This window comes from Podarcis filfolensis (genome assembly GCF_964270895.1).
Source record: "Podarcis filfolensis genome assembly, chromosome: 1".
Taxonomy (NCBI): Eukaryota; Metazoa; Chordata; class Lepidosauria; order Squamata; family Lacertidae; genus Podarcis; species Podarcis filfolensis.
Window position 1 is genome coordinate 85,924,903 of NC_139604.1, and position 16,690 is coordinate 85,941,592.

Sequence of the window (16,690 nt, forward strand, 5' to 3'; positions counted from 1 at the left end):
AAAGAGTCTAGACTATTCTAAAGCATTTCCCCTCAGCCAGATCTGTATTTAGAGTATAGGTCATATTCACACCATACATTTCAGGCACTCTTATACCACTTTAACAGTCATGGAATCCCTCAAGGAATCCTGGAAACTGTAGTGCGATAAGGGTGCTGGGAATTGTAGCTCTGTTATGGGTCTTCTAACTGCATTCAGCACTCCTAATACTGTAAATGAAACTTCACAAGATACTTTGGGGGGAGCCATGACTGTTAAAATGGCAATAAGAGTGCTGGAAATGTACTGTGTGCATTCTGATATTGACCGGGCATCAGTAACTCTCTGAATAGGCCACAGCTGAGCAGTAGAGTTAGCCCCCTGATAAAGGCAAATGTGCTTTGGGCTGCAATCTTACGCCTGCTGACATGAAAGTAACTCATATTAAGCAGAGAAGAACTTACTTCTGGGTAAGTATGCGCAGGATTGTGTGCTGTCAAGGTTTGTTTAAAAGTGATGGGTGGAATTTGCAAAGGGGGATAGACTTCATTTATTGCAGGGGTCAGCAGGGCAGTTTGGTTATTTTAGATATTTTTCAACTGGAAGCAAAGGTAAATATGGCAACTCAAATCTTCATTCCACCGACAGAAGTTGAGTAGACTGGCAGATGAATTTTGCGTCAAACTAGAGTTGCCATACGTCCGGAATTTCCTGGACACTGACAGGATCTGGCCATTGGAAACAGTGTCCGGGCAAAAATAGCTTTAATGTTCATGAAAATCCAGACGTAAGGGAACCCATGTCGGAAGTTTAGATTTTTGTGAATTTCTTAAAAATAGCTCAAAAATTTCTTAGCTTCGAGAAAGAAAGAAAATACTCAACAACTTTTGTGTCCACAGCTCAAGGGAGCAGGTTAGCTATGGGGATGCAGGGCACTTTGCATGACACATACAGTTTCTTCTCCCTACACCTGGCAGCTGCTCTCAGCAGCTGCTGCCTGAGGTGGATGCCTCACTCTGCTTAACAGTAGGACTGGTCATAAGGATTTTTATCTTTAAAATGACATTTCTGCTGGTATATACTCATTTGACTTGTTCACTATATTTTTATCTCCTATAAAATATAAGGAACCTAGAGTGGCTTGCAGAGTTCTCCTCACAACTCACAGATTCAGAAAAAAGCTTAGGGCAAAAATCGTTGTTAAAATATAATTTTTGCAACAGCTGAATATATATACCGTACCTCTTTCACATTCTGTATTTTCCATGCCACTGAAGGGTTTCAGGCACCCAACTTTGGATAACATCATTTCATTTTAGTAGAAAGAAAGTCTGCATATAATTCTACCAGACAGTCTTCAAGGGGTAATCATATTAGCAATGGAGGATAATTTTGCCCTGTGTTTTAAAGTGTGCCAACCAAATTAGCAGTTCCCAGACTTCTATGCAGATTGCTAACTGCATTCCAAATTTTTTGCTTGCCAAAAAAATCATATTTCAAGGGGAAGGGCATGCAAAATCATTTCTTTTGGAGAAAATGTGCACAAAATGCATATTTTGGGGGAAGGTGCATAGAAAAAATGCAAAAAAACCCAAACTGCATAGAGAAATTTCTAATTTTGTGTGCGTTTGTTTTACAATCCATGTTAACAGGACACAATCGACTTATGGAGACACTGACAGGGAATGAGAAAAAGCTGATCCAGCCACCCCTGGGCTGTATATACCATCAGTTGCATTCTGTTCATCAGCTATCTGACAATCATGCTCTTAGCAAAATAAACATTCATGCTTCACTTACCCAATAAGAAAAAGGTCATATGTTAAGTCTCTTTGAACTTGCAGCCCCAGTTGTGGATTGCAAGTGACATGTGTAGCAGTAAACAATCCACAGGCCTGGAAAATATCATTCAGGACCAAAGTGTATGAGGTTACACTTCATGATCCATAACCTCCAACTGCATCTTTTTAAACAGAAATGGAGTCTGTTTTCCTTATAAGTGTTTTTCAGTGATGGTTGCTTAATTTGCCCTTAGCATGAGAATTTAGTGTGAAGTACACATAGTGGGTTTGCATCCAATCTGGCACCAGCTCAAGGAAGCTCACTTGGTGCTCTCATTGGACATAGTTTGTATCATAACACTAAATACCTTGTTCATGTATGTAAAAGCGAAATACCTACTTTATTTTCTCAGGGCTGTTTCACAGTCTCATGTCTGCTTGAAGAAGCTTAACTATGCTTTGTCATGATGTTATCCGTTGGTTTGTGATTAGCCAGGAAGCACAGACATCATAGCTTGGAGTGAGTTTGCAGATTGTGGTTTGTCTAACAGTGAGTAGAGTGTCTCATCTGATGGCTTCAGTAGTTTCACCTATCACACCACCTTGGGAAGCTGGTCTTCATGTAGCGGGGAGTGAATTTATGAAGCTGAGTGCTGAGAGGATAGAAAATAGAAGCAGCTCTAAAACCATGGCTTGCTTTTTGTACCTTTGGAAGCTAAGGAAGTAGTTTGGGTCCTAAACAATGGTTTCACATGAAGTCAGAATTAAGTCATCATAAGAGTCAAATTACTGGGTCTTTGTGGAGCCTGCCCTACCATTAGGCAGAACAAGGTCACCACCTCATGCAGGAGATGCTGGGGGAGAGCAGTGGCAACTCTCTGGCTGCTCCTCCTGAACCTCCAGCTGCTTCCTTCTGTTGAAAGACAGAGCTGTGTATGCCATATGAGCTGACCCAGCTCCCCTAGACTTGCCTCAGATGCAGTGGAAGGTACCATCTTGTCACTTAGTGTTCAGGCAAGTTCAGCTGCCATTCCACTCAGCCTCTGTCCATGAAATGAGGAGGGTGTGCCATCTTGTCCTTCATCTCAGGCAGCAAAATATATTGGGCTGACTCTGGGTCCCTTGGCATGTGTACTTGTTTTCAGTCAGTGCTCATATGTTCTCAAAAAAACAGGTTTGTCTATCTGATTATAAAGGTAAAGCTAAAGGGACCCCTGACCATTAGGTCCAGTCGTGGCCAACTCTGGGGTTGTGACGCTCATCTCGCTTTATTGCCCGAGGGAGCCGGCGTACAGCTTCTTTTTTAAAAAATAATTTTTATTAACCGACCAATCAAATCAGGTCACATCACATAAATTCCGAATTACAAAGCCAAATTTTAAATTTTTTGTTGGGGGGACCCATATTTCAAGTTCCGAAGGGGATTCCAATCATCTTCTTGCTGCTGCGTTAAAATCCACAAATCTGTCCAAATAATGTTCATAATTCTATCCAGTCCTATCTTGTTCCCACATCTCGTCTTGTTCGTATATTTTTCTTTTTTTCTTTATGATCTCTTCTGATAATCTCCTTATGCAGATAAACACCAGTTATAATCCTGTGTTAATTTTTCCGTTCGTCCAATCATCATGTCGAGATGGTTTCCATATATCATCACTTTCATAAATAGAAGCACTCTTTCCATCAAATCTCGCAAATCTGTCGCCTTCTTTAGTCCCTCTGAGGAGGCTCACCCACAATATGAAAACAGATCTATTCCTCCTCCCAGACATAAGTCTTTCGACAGAACTTGCCAAAATGGCGACGCTATTTTTTGCTGCGTCATTCCAAAGCTCTTATACTTTCCATGGTCTCCTTAAAACATGCTTTGGTTAGAAAATTATCTCCACACAGTCTTAAATCCTCAGCTTAAGTCATTTAAACGGCATAAGCCGGCGTACAGCTTCCTGGTCATGTGGCCAGCATGACTAAGCCGCTTCTGGCAAACCAGAGCAGCACATGGATACGCCGTTTACCTTCCTGCCAGAGCGGTACCTATTTATCTACTTGCACTTTGACGTGCTTTCAAACTGCTAGGTTGGCAGGAGCAGGGACCGAGCAACGGGAGCTCACCCCATCGCGGGGATTCTAACCGCCGACCATCTGATCGGCAAGTCCTAGGCTCTGTTCATGCTAAAAACACATGTGAAGTAGCCATTGGATGGCGGAAAGCATGGACGTCCTAAAGTGAAATATTCATGGGCTAAGAACAAAGAGAGGACAGGAAGGGTAGAAATGTGGGAATAGGCTTACGGTAATCGTGAGGATCAGGTCGGAGGTGTGTTAACCAGGTTGCAAAACCCACATGCTGCCTGTCTCTTGTTAACACTGTCAGGCTGTCAGTTTCACGAGCACTAACATTCACCGCAATTTTTTACTAAGGGAGCAAAGAATGGATGGAGGCGTGCAGCTTCTTCTTTTTTGGAGTGTAAAAGAAACCTCAGCTGTGAAGCTGGCGTGTAGGGTGAGGGGGGGGTGCTCATTCCTTATTGAAAGCAGAGAAGGGAAATGCAGATGTCACAGCTGGAATTGGAGATTTATCTTGGCAGGCAGAGAAGGAAAAATATATATTTATTTAATAATAAAAAGTAAAAGAGAAAACTTAGAAGAATCCCCTCCCGGTTTGGCACTGTTGGCCAGCATGAGGAGAACCTCTGGTTTTCAAGCAGCTTTCGTCTCCTGGATTTGGGCTTTAGTCCAGTGGGACTAGCCTTTTGCTGGCTTCTTTTTGGAGTGAGTTTTAGTGTAGAAAGGTCAGGATGGGGAGAACTTATTTGAATCTGAAGCAGTGGGGGTGAGACTCTTTCCTGGATTTTTTCCTTTAAGGTGAAAAAACGGTACAGCCCTGAGGAAAAGAAATGAAGAATTCTGGTTTCTCAAAGGAAAGGGGGTAGCCCAAGCAACAGAGATTGAGTTCACATTTGTATATTTTCAGCTTAACTCAGGTGTGGCCGAAGTGGGGCCTTTCTCATGTTGTTGGACTCCAACTCCCAGCAGCCCCAGCCAGCACAGCCTGCGGTCAAGGAAGCTGGGAGTTGTAGGCTGCATACACACCATTTTTAAAGCACATTCCTCCACCCCAAGAATTTGGAGAACTGTAGTGTACCCCTCACAAGTCACCTATTCTCAATGCCCTTAACAAATTACAGTTCGGGGGTGGGGGTGGGCTTTAAAGTTATGGGGTGTGTGCTGCTATAGTTCACCCACATCTTAAAGGCACAAAGCAAACACTCCTGGCTTAACCTCTGAGACAAACTTTTATGCTCAGGAGGCAATGGAGGAGAACCAGCCCGAGACAATTTGCTCCCTGAGGCAAAGGACAAGATAGCACCATCACCACCCTTGCATGGCTTCCACGTACGGAAGCTGACTGGGCTGTAAGCTGAATTTTACTTCAACTCTGGCAGTGGGTTAGTACCACTTGAGAGTGGTTGAGGTGATGCATGACAGGCATGTACAGCTCTGACATCCAGCGGAGGGAAATGGCTCGTGAGGAACTGCCATAGGGGTGGGGTAGGGCTGTTGCTTCTGCCCCCAGCACCTGCTTCTTGAGGTGCTTGCCTCACCCTGCCTCATGGTAAGGCCAGCCCTGCAATGGAGATTCACAAAGGCTTGGGCCGTGTCACTCAGGCAGCCTTAGCTCATCTTGTGGTGATGAGAACATGTGGTGAAAATATGTTTGGAAGACTCGGCCTATCATGCGTCTGTCACTGGGAGAGTGTCGTACCGCAGCCAATGACTGACAGCCTCACGTGCTTGCTTCAGGAATGAGACGGCTTAAGCAGGAGCAGATTTTCTAACGAAGTTAAAAGATTGCATGCCTTTGGAGAATGATGCCTAAATATGAGATCAGGAGGTACCGTATTTTTTGCTCTATAAGACTCGCTTTTTCCCTCCTAAAAAGTAAGGGGAAATGTGTGTGCGTCTTATGGAGCGAATGCAGGCTGCGCAGCTATCACAGAAGCCAGAACAGCAAGAGGGATTGCTGCTTTCACTGCGCAGCGATCCCTCTTGCAGTTCTGGCTTCTGAGATTCAGAATATTTTTTTTCTTGTTTTTCTCCTCCAAAAACTAGCTGCGTCTTGTGGTCTGGTGCGTCTTATAGAACAAAAAATACGGTATATCTTCCCCTATCTCCAAGCTCATGGGAAAGAGTGGAGCAGTTAAGAGCGGCCTGAGACTTTGGCTTGTGTCAGGAAATCGGCGCAGCCCCACTATGGGTCTCAGTGAACCTTGGCTGCCCCCATCCTGACTGTTCATTGGTAACGCTTTGGAAACACATATTGTGCTATTTCTTGGCTGTGAAATATGAGGGGTGGGGGAGGGGAGGGGAGGAGAGGAGGAAGAGAGAGAACACAAACACAGGGGTGAAATAGAGAAGCAGATAATGGAGCACTAAATATGGACTTGGTGCTTTTAACTTCAGGCCGCATTGGGAAGCAGCTTTCCCTACAAAATGATGTTGGTCCCATTCCCAAGTGGCTTGCCTCAAACTGGTGGCTTTGCCTGAAGGCAAGTTCACAGAAGCCACAGCGAGGTTCACTCTTGCCACTTGATGCTTGCTGCAAAAGCCGTCTTCATTCACTTTTAAATCACTCAGTGAACAGTTTGTAAGGGTGTTTATATGGTTTTGAAAACAAGCTAGAATCTGGATCTGGAGGAGGCTGCAGAACTTCAGCCCAAGATCTACATGAGTGTCTGCCTTAAGCCCTCTTCCTAGTTATATTAATTCATTCCATGGTTTTCCTAAGTGCAAAAGAGAACTGGCAAAAGTCTTTAAGCAGGGATGTGGGATCTGTGACCCTCCAGATGCTGTTGGACTCCAGCTTCCACTGGCCCCTCCAAGCATGGCCAATGGTCAGGGATGGTGGGAGCACATCTGGAGAGCACCAGGTTCCCCACCCCGTTCTTAAAGGCTTTACGTAATCCATAATGTTCTCCATTATGCTATATTGGACTCCAGTCAGTGCTTGATTGATGTTATCTCTGCAGCACACCCTAGATGACATAAAGTGATTGTTTCATGAAGCATTTAGTCATAGGTTATATAGGAAGAGAGAGCTTCTCAGTTTAGTCTCCTGACACATAAGAAGCAATCATGGCAGAGCCACTAGGATACAACACAAACAAATGTAACTTCCTTCTTTGAAAGAAGATATATATCCCATCCAGTATCATTTATATTTAATCTGGAAACTTTCTTGTAGGAACTGAAATATATAGTAGGAAACACTGCTGAACCACCTTCCCTAAAAGGGAAGTCTAAATTATTTGGGGCTTTTTAGTTTAGGAAAATACCACAACTAAGAGCAATGCTGTGATGGCAGAGGTTTCTGTCGGGAAGATACATGTGCTGGGCTTTGCTAGATCGATGATCTGCCACTGTACCACCTAATCTACACAACAGGCAGAAGATACCCCGGTGGCTTCCCTATGGGAGGTAGTTGGTGTATACCCTCAAAAGTGAGGTTTTGGGAGGCAGGGAGGAGAGGGTGGGACAAGGCTCACCTGGCCAAGAGTCTGCTGGATCCCATACCCCACAAGTGCTGGAAAAAACAGGATGTCCCATTCTTTTCCTGCAAGAGCATGGTGGCCATTTTGGGCACCATGATCTCTTGCAATTTTGCACTGAGATCTCACCCTGAAGAAAGTGTTCTTTTAGGGGCTGCAGTCTTACATGGTACCCCAAAAGGCAGGCCTTTTGTGTTCTGTGAGCTCACACTGGTCACGTAACTCATGTAGGAGCTTGGATGGGAAGACAAGCATCCTGGTTTGAGGATTCAGTATGCACAGGATCCTAAGCCAGTCTAGCTAACTGCAACAGACCTAATCCAGGTCTCTGCTGCTGCTGCTGGCTGGAGCTAGTGCAACAGAAATTCATGGTTTTCCTGCCCTTTCATCTCCCTCACTGGCTGGTGCAAGTGGTAGAATTCTGGATGTGACATTGGTGTTGCTTTTTGCTCCATCCATCCCCATTGCTGTCTGCCAGGGGTTTGGGGAGGACATGAGGGAGGTTTTTAACATTTTGTATGGTGTGAAGAGGGAGAGGCGCTTTTTGCCTCCTCCTCATACTAGAACTTGATGGTATAGAGTGAAATTCAGAACAGACAAAAAGTACTTCTTCAAACAACACATAATTAATTTATGGAAATCAGTGGCACAAGATGTGGAGATGGCCACCAGCCTGGATGGCTTTAAAAAGGGGTCGTGGACAGGTCACAGTGTTTTTGTATGGAAGTGCAAACTCCAGCCACCAAACATGGGCCTTAGCAGAAGGGCAAGTCAAGAGTCTCTGATCTTGTCAGGGGGTGTTGCTGACCATCTTTCAACTCTCTTCAACCTTTGATTCACCCTGCTGAAAATATGAACTATGATTCACCCCTGAATCTGTTGCCTTGCCTTGAAATTAAATAGCATTTTCCAAATCTGGAGTGATCTGGGAGTGCTTTCTTCTTTAAGGGTGTCTGTGCCTCATACAGTCTTTGGTAATGACCATAATTATCCCTTATCCCAGTGCATAAACTACCTTAAGTGCAGAAAGCACTTACCTCTGAAAAACCCATTCTGAGGCACACCGTGGTTAGTGCTAATCTGGTAAATGAGTACTTGTCCAGAGATAAAAGGGGCAAGCACTGATGAGGAAGCATTTGCACTTGCAAAAGGATCAGAATCCTAGAGAGGAAAGGTCCTTCAAATCATTTAAACTCTGGTGCTTCTCCTTTCCCTCCTCTGGCTCACCTCTGCAGCATCCTTGGTGCACTACTGGCACAGTTATCTCCATTTTAGCCAGCTGGGCCAATCCCTTCTGTCCCACAAGGCTCCATGTTGTGCAATGGCCTGGGTGAAGGCTCCATCTCCTCCTCTCCTGGTGCCGGGAAGCTAAATGGCTCACATCGCTTTAGCCGCCCCTGAACTTGTTATTCCATTGGACACTGCCAGGGCTGGAGTGTGGCAAGCCAACCCCCACCCCACCCCAGGAAGGAGTTGATCAATCTAGGCTGAACCTGCAGGGAGGACTCACAAGGGCAGAAAGTCTTTCTCCTCTTCTGTCCCATGCAGACTTCCATATCTTGCTGGCAGCAAGGACAAGGGGAGAATGAAGGAGAGAAAGACTTTCTCCCCTTTGCCTCCCCCTTGCCGTCGCAGCGAGAAGGAAGTCTGCAGGTTCAGGTCCCCTTCTTTTTCTCAGCAGTAGGGGACATGAATGGGGGTTGGAGACTTTTCTCAGGGGTGGTGTCAGGGGGCGGTGGTGTGATCAGAGCAGGAAACTGTTCACCGCCCCCTTTAACCTGCTGCCCAGCGCATGTGCTCCCTCTTACTCCGTTCTTCATCCAGGCCTGCTTTCAAGATCTTAAAACATTGTTTTCACCTAGTAGTTTCTTTTGAGATTTATATTAGCCACCCCATATGCTATGATTGTCATGTATAGACCTTTTGAATGCATTTTGAAAAATGTCACCAGTGCTGATGGCTGGGTTGGTGTTGTGTGCACATAAAATTCCCAGTGGCAGCTTCTTTCCTGCCTGAATATCTGAATATCTACCTGACTATAGTCCTCTTCCAGCTACACTCCAGAACTCTCTGCTCTTTTCAGTACATGGCTGAGAACTGATTGTTTTAAAAGTTACCTGATATCTGTTCCTTTAACCAGCCTCTATGCAGCCTTTTCATTGCCTTGCTTCTATTTACATAATGATATTATGCCAGAGCAAAACAAACACACACCTTGCTATTGAAACAGGAACTTACATTGTAGTATCCGGGGTGCCCAGCTCAACTCCTCCCTCAGTTTTTTTGAGCTGGCAGGTCCTGCTCAAGGGATTTCCTCACGGGAGAGGAGGCCAAACAATGACCACTCTCCTCTCCAGTCTGGATAATAAAAAGCAAGCAGTGTGCCTCAGAGTGGAATTTTAAGACCATGCACCACACTCTACAGAGCACATCTTTCCTTTCTGATGTTTTGTGTAGAATACCATATAAAGTACGGTGCTTACTTCCCACCTTGAAATGCTATCTTTCAGTCATAAATGGATGCTCTGCATCAGAACTGCAAACCAAGAAGAAAAGTATTTTATATAATATTCAATCAGAGTACGACTGCACTCTCTCTCTCTCTCTCTCTTACTCACATATGTGTAATTATGCTTACATTCCATCTACTATATATGTAATCAAGATGATCAATAATTTAATTACTCCATGCATCATATATCAAATAGTAGTATTTGTCAAGAAACAACAGGATCAATATATTGTGGTGAACATCATGTTGTGGTGAACATCATATGTCTTCAAAAAAACCCAGCACACTGGATACATTGTAAGGAGTGATTAGATTTCCAGCTAAAAACACTCTCCACAAAACACATCTCGGGTCACAGTAACAACCTGTCTAGTTAAATTGCCCCCTGCCCCAGACTGCCTCCTAGTGGCTGGGTCTGGCAAGTGTCTTAACACAAAGGGGACTACCTTTCCCTCAGCAGCAGGAATGTGGACAGGTCAGTTTTTGATCCATCTGTATGCAACAGCAGCACTAGCGGGGGGGGGGTCACAGTAACCTTTATGTAGTATGAAAGGATATGGGTACTTTTTTGTGTAGGGGAAATGTAACATGTAAAGCATCCCTGCAATCCTTTCCCCTTTTCTAGGTTCTTAAGAGGGTAACTTCTTGATTACTGTTTGATGAATCCTTTTGTCCCCTGCCAGCAAACAATAGTGTGCCATATGGAAAGATCTGGGGTATTTTTTAAAAAACTATAAAATGTGGATTTATTGGAATGTAGTGCTATACTCATATTAATGTTACCAGGTCATGTTAATGTTACTAAGTCATAGTTAAACTTTCTGAGCAAGCCAGATATTCACAGGCATCATGTGACTTTATTCTATTTTTCTAGGACTCTCAAAAGATGGCCGGAATCCTAAAGGATATTAAAATGTCACAGCCCTTTCCTTTTGTTTAGCTTAAGTTCCTTCTTATAAAGATAGACAGAAACATCTGGCCTTGTAAACTCCAGAGGGACGTGGGTGTGTAATGCTGTTTGAGGAACATACGGGAGGGCTTGTTATCTCAGGGACAGTATCTGCAGAGTACAGGATTTGGAGATGCTTCTCTTTAATTTTGCATGGGGCTTTCTGGGTAGTTTTTCACCTTTAGTTAGACAGATGGATAGATTTTGGACACCTGTGGCAAAACTGCACCATAGCAAGCCTCTCAGATGTTTGACACCATGAAAAGCATATGAGCTGTACGGTGCTTACAGCATAGAGATAGAAAGGAATCCCAACTGGTCCTAGCCAGGTAGGAAGACTGTAGGGCGCAATCTGCATAGGGTAATCTGAGTTAGCTGCAGTACTGCATTTCTGGTCCCTGAGGAGCTGGTGGGGCCAGCAAGGGAGACTCAAGAGGTCACTGTGAAAGCTGTGGTAGAAACAGGTTAGAAATCTGTTAAGAGCTGAAACGTATAATCTGGTGGGACTTCATAAAACCATTAACAAAAATAGAAAAGCTTTTCGTAAGAAGTGTTCCACTGACTGTGTACACGCCATACAGGTAAAGCACATTTCCCTGCCCAAAGAAACTTGGGAACTGTAGTTTTTGGGTGCTGGGGTTTGCCGTTGTGTGAGGGGTAAACTACAGTTCCTGGGGTTCTTTTGGGTGGGTGGGTGGGTGAAGAAATGTGCTTCAAATGTATGGTGCATATGCAGCCTAAGAGTGTTGAAGGAAAAAATGGTGCTACACCAGTGTTTCTTGCAGCAAGCATATAACATGTGGGCATTATATACATGCATGTCTTTTAACATCCATGTACACACATCTTGGAACCCTTTCCCAATCAGGGTTTCCAGATGGACATATAAATGTCTTTAAAGAGATATGTTTATCTGTGTTTGCTGCAAGAAACATTAGAGTTTCCCCTAGCTATTTGGTTATTCCTTTGCTAAGTGGAAATGTCTTATACAATATGCCTAAGAAAGAAATACTTTTTTCAGGGCCAGACTTCATAATAATCCAGTAGCACCACTATTCATATTAGCTGCTTCATCCTCCGCTTATTTGGGAAATTATGCTAAAATTTGTTGCCATAGGGCTCACCCAGGCTTCTGCTTGTCCCACCACTTTTCCCCAGGAAAACCCAATCTTTACTGCTGAATCAGAGCAAATGTCAATTGTGTTCTCCACAGATGGATGTTTGTTCTGATTCAGCTCTAAAGAGTGGGTTTTCCTGGGGAAAGTGGTGGGGCAAACAGAAAACCTCTGGCCACTGTCACTGGACTCAGCTACATTAGTCAAAAATTAGTGTTTTGAATGCGTTATAAACATGCAACACCAGATGGTGCTGGAGAGGGAGGGAAATTATTTGCAATTTTTAAAATATAACAATTTAATTTCTGACTTATTTATAGCATTTCCCCCCTGTGTGTAGATCCACCCACTGTCATTGTCAGTTTGAAATGGTGTATGCCAATGGTGACAAACCAATAATTCCGATATCCACAGTAATTGATAACATGAAGCTTGTTGTTGAAAAAGATGTACAGATGGTTTGTTATGAGTGCCGAGAAGAAATGGGTCCATTAAATAGGGTTAGTTAAATTAAGGTATAAACGGCAGATATATCTTTGTGGATATTGTCTGGTTCGTTCTTTAAGAAAACAACAGCTTTCTGTAGCTATGAAAACGGTAAGAATAAAAGGATGAATATAGCTGCTTCTCTTCCAGATAATTTAGCTCCTGATACATTTGGCTTGGGATACATTTCAGTAGAAGGCCCTCTAGTCCCTCACGGAGGTGATGCTTAATGCTCTTCTTTTTGCCCTTTTCTCAGCATTTCTCTGAGAACTTCGACCACTTCTCCGAGAACATGGAGGACTTTTCCAACGAACTCTTCAACAGCTTCTTTGATGACCCCATGCTGGTTGAAAAGAACCCTTTGCTGGACATGGATCTGGACCCTCCTACTCCTGGCATCCAAGCAGAGCACAGCTACTCCCTGAGCGGAGACTCAGCTCCCCAGAGCCCCCTCATGCCTGTCAAGACAGAAGACAATGCCAATGGTGAGCGCGCAAGGTCCATGCATGCTGGTTCGAGAAACGTGTCCCTAAACCTCTTAAAAGCCTACCGTGTTGCTAGCAGAAGAGTTGGTTCTGTTAGGTGGGTGTGTTCTCTTTCAAATGAACCATTGCCCTTGAAAACAGCTGATCAGGCTACCTAAAAGAGATGGCCCATAGCTTTACTTTCAGGAAGAAAGTTTAATTCCAGGCAATGAATCTTTTTTAAAAAAATAATATTTATTGAAATTTTCAAAAAAATATAAAGAAAACAAAAGACAAAAAGAAAAACAAGGAAAAACACACACGTATAATTACTATCCTTTCTTTCAGTAACATATTTCCTTGACTTCCCCACATCTCCCCTTCTTGTATTCCACTTCCATTTTTTTAAATTCAGCAAGTTCCTATCCCCAAATTTTACCCTATTATATTTAAATCCTTTTGATTAACCAATTTTAACATAAACCTCAATCTTTATACATCAATACTTATTCTTAATATCTTTTTCTAAGGTCGACCCCAATTCCCTTTCACAAGTTCCCCATTTTAATATAAGTAGCAAAGCAAAATATATGAAAAAAGAAAAGAAAAAACAAGACAAAGTATAATTGTACAGCCTTTGGATACCCAAAACCCCACTCCCCGCCTTTCCCGGTTTCAGTCTCCAACAAATATCCATCAGTCTATCTAATGTCAGCCTGGTGACCTCACATCCGAGGCTCTTAAGTCTCTCTCATTTCCTCTCTGCCGGTTTTTTTGATAGTCCTTTATAGTAAACACCGAATCTCGGAGAAACTCTGTCCCAATAAGGTCCATATTTCTTCCAGCCAGACCTCCATGTTTAAAATTGGAGTCCCAATCTTGTTTCTTACTTCTTTTAAGTCCAAGTATCACAGAGACTCCAGCTTCCACTTTAGTCAAGGATACGAATGATAATAGTAGACCACCATCATTTCACATTGCAGATACAGTGACAATTGGTACAGAAATCTTTAATTCAGTATAAGCCCTCAGTATGTCTAGATCAGCCTTTCTCAACCTGTGGGTCCCCGGATGTTGTTGAACTACAACTCCCATCACACCTAGCTAGCAAGGCCAAACCTCAGGGATGATGGGAGTTGTAGTCCAGCAACATCTGGGGACCCACAGATTGAGAACCGCTGGTCTAGATGGATGCTTATGTGAAATATGTTTGAATGTAGCCAATTTGATCTACTTTTAATTGATTTGAATCTACCTAATAATAATAGAACTGGTGTTGCTCACTTAATTGTCCGTGATACATACAAATACCCAGTGGCGGAGCTTCATGCTCTGACAGCGGGAGGAGGAGAGCAGGTGGGGTGGGGCTGGCGTGCGTCCTGGGGGCATGGTGTGCCACCCGCAGGGGCGTGGCACACTGCCTGCGGGGGCGTGGTGCCCAGCGCGGGGGGGGGAGCCGTGATGGCACCCCACCGGGATTGCGCTGCCGGGGGCAGTGTGCTCCCCCCACACTCCTCTTCCTCCGCCAGTGCTAATACCCCATTAGGCTAAAATAGAAAGGTGTGCAGGCCTCTTCTCCCTCCCTTCTTTTTGGAGACATGTTTTTCAAGAATCCTGCTTCCTTTTGATAAGAGGTTTGGAGAAGTTGAATGAGCATGCTAAAACCAGGTAGCCCAGGAAAGGAAAACTAGGTAAGGAAATAAAGCTGCAGTAATAACCACACTATGTGATCCTGCCTAATCTACATTTCCTGAAACAGTATGAACTGGCAAACAATTATCCTTTGAAATTCATACATATTGCAATTCTCCACCCAAATAATGTGCATAAAATGCATATACTATGGGAAAGTGTGAATAACATATTTATGTGCCAACTCAGCCACTTTTACAAGTGCCACATAATACTGGCACCACATCTGTAAGAACTTTATCATTTAGTGTGGCAGCACTGAAAGTTTGGAACTCCCTGCCTATTGAAATCAGGCAGACGCCTTCACACCTTCACTGTATTCTTTCAGTGTCTTATTTAGACAAGCCTACCCAGACGTTTAGAAAGTTTGTAGGAGTTTTAATTTGTTTTAGTCTATTTTATTGTGGTTTTAACCTTCTGTATGTTTTAAATTAGGACTACATTTTTAGTGATAATTTTATTGTTTTTCTCTTCTTTGTAAACCACTATGAGATTTTTTTTCTACAATCATGTGGTATATAAATCTTATGCAATAAATAAAATAAAATCCAAAAATAAATACCAGTGAAAAGAACATGCAAAATGCATTATATTGGGGGGAAATGCTTGCAGAAATGTATATATTAGGGGAAAGACACATTAACTGCTAACAAATTTTCAAAAGGACTTTAAAAAGAAATGTTTTGTGAACTGATGCAGAAATATGAGGAGCTAAACTTAAGATTGGAAAAGTTAGAAACAGAGAGGAAGCAAACTTGACAGTTTTGTGCATCCCTACTAGGGAGCATCCTAACCGAACACAGTGGGACTTACACCTGAGTAAACATGCATAAGATTATGCTGTGGTTTGCAGCAAACTAAAGAAAGCCAATTTCAGCTTTCCTTGCTTACCAAGTGTCCTTTGCTCAGAGCAGCAGTAATGGAAGAAACAGAAATTGACCATTTCAAATAAGAACTGAGCTCTGTTATATGAAAATATATACCAGACTTAACAATGACCTTTGCTTCTTAATCAGGGCTTGCAACAACAGACTAAACAGGGATTTTGGCTTCATGACTCAGTAAGAGTCACTAACCCACTATTTTAAGAGAGGGAGAGAGAAAACTTACTGCTTTATGTTCATTTAGTGTGAGAGTTAGTTGTTTCCATACTGGATCTGGTCCAAAAAAATGACCTCCCGCTAGCGTACTATTCACTGAACATTACAATGTGTTCCCATATTTCAAAGCAGTTCTTGCTGCTTTGAGCCGTATAGAACTAGTAAGCACCTTTGGGGATATATGCTGGGGTCTTGGTTCACTTTATCTGTTTTTCCATCCATCAGACTTAAGTAAATCATCAATGTGGTTATACAATAGAGGCAATGCAGAAAAAAAATAACAGTGGTGTTTAGGATTTGTTTGGCAGTGAAACTTTTAAGAGCCATATGCCTATGTCCAGGCAAAGAATGAACAACCATACTGAGGGGAAATGAATGGACTCCAGCAAGATTTGTTAGGATCTTTATTAGAATGTTTAGCTTGAAATTTAACTAAGTCTAAATGTGATGGAGCACCCCAAATGGGCCAGAATGTCTTCTAAAAGTCAGATAGTTGTTTATTTCCTTGACATCTGATGGGAGGGCGTTCCACAGGGCAGGCGCCACCACTGAGAAGGCCCTCTGCCTGGTTCCCTGTAATCTCACTTCTCACAGTGAGGGAACTGCCAGAAGGCCCTCGGAGGAGGACCTCAGTGTCTGGGCTGAACGATGGGGGTGTAGATGCTACTTCAGGTACACCTGGCCTAGGCCATTATTGGACAGCAAATGGAGTCCCTCACATACAAGAGCGCACACATTGCGTACAGTTATATATGTGGGTTTCCTTTCAGATGTTCAATGGCAAAGGACCACAGCTCAGTGGTAGAGATCCCCTTCTTCACTTGTGGAGCATCTCAATATTCACACAGCCTCTGACATCCAATTGCCAAGTACTTCTAGGAGGCTAGGAAGCTGCCTTCTCCTGAGGCAAAACATTGCCCAGTCTAGTTCTGTTGACACTGACTGGTAGAGGCTCTCCAGGGTCTCAGACTACCTGGGAATCCAATGGATTAAGCCTGGGAGCTTCTGCTCTACCACTGACCTAACTCTAAGCTCCTCCTCTTGTGTCAAGGCCTGGCCTACT

At 43.4% G+C, this 16,690-nt stretch overlaps 1 protein-coding gene across 2 annotated transcripts in view; it reads left to right on the plus strand.

Annotated features, from left to right (window-relative positions):
- Positions 1-16,690, plus strand: part of CREB3L1 (cAMP responsive element binding protein 3 like 1) — an 80,118-nt gene that overhangs the window by 32,339 nt on the left and 31,089 nt on the right. For both annotated transcript variants that reach the window (XR_014545058.1, XM_083602543.1), the window contains exon 2: positions 12,628-12,856. Coding sequence is in view for 1 of the 2 variants with exons in the window: in XM_083602543.1 (XP_083458669.1) it covers positions 12,628-12,856 (229 nt within the window). In the remaining variant the exon portion in view is untranslated. The remainder of the gene's footprint in view (positions 1-12,627; positions 12,857-16,690) is intronic.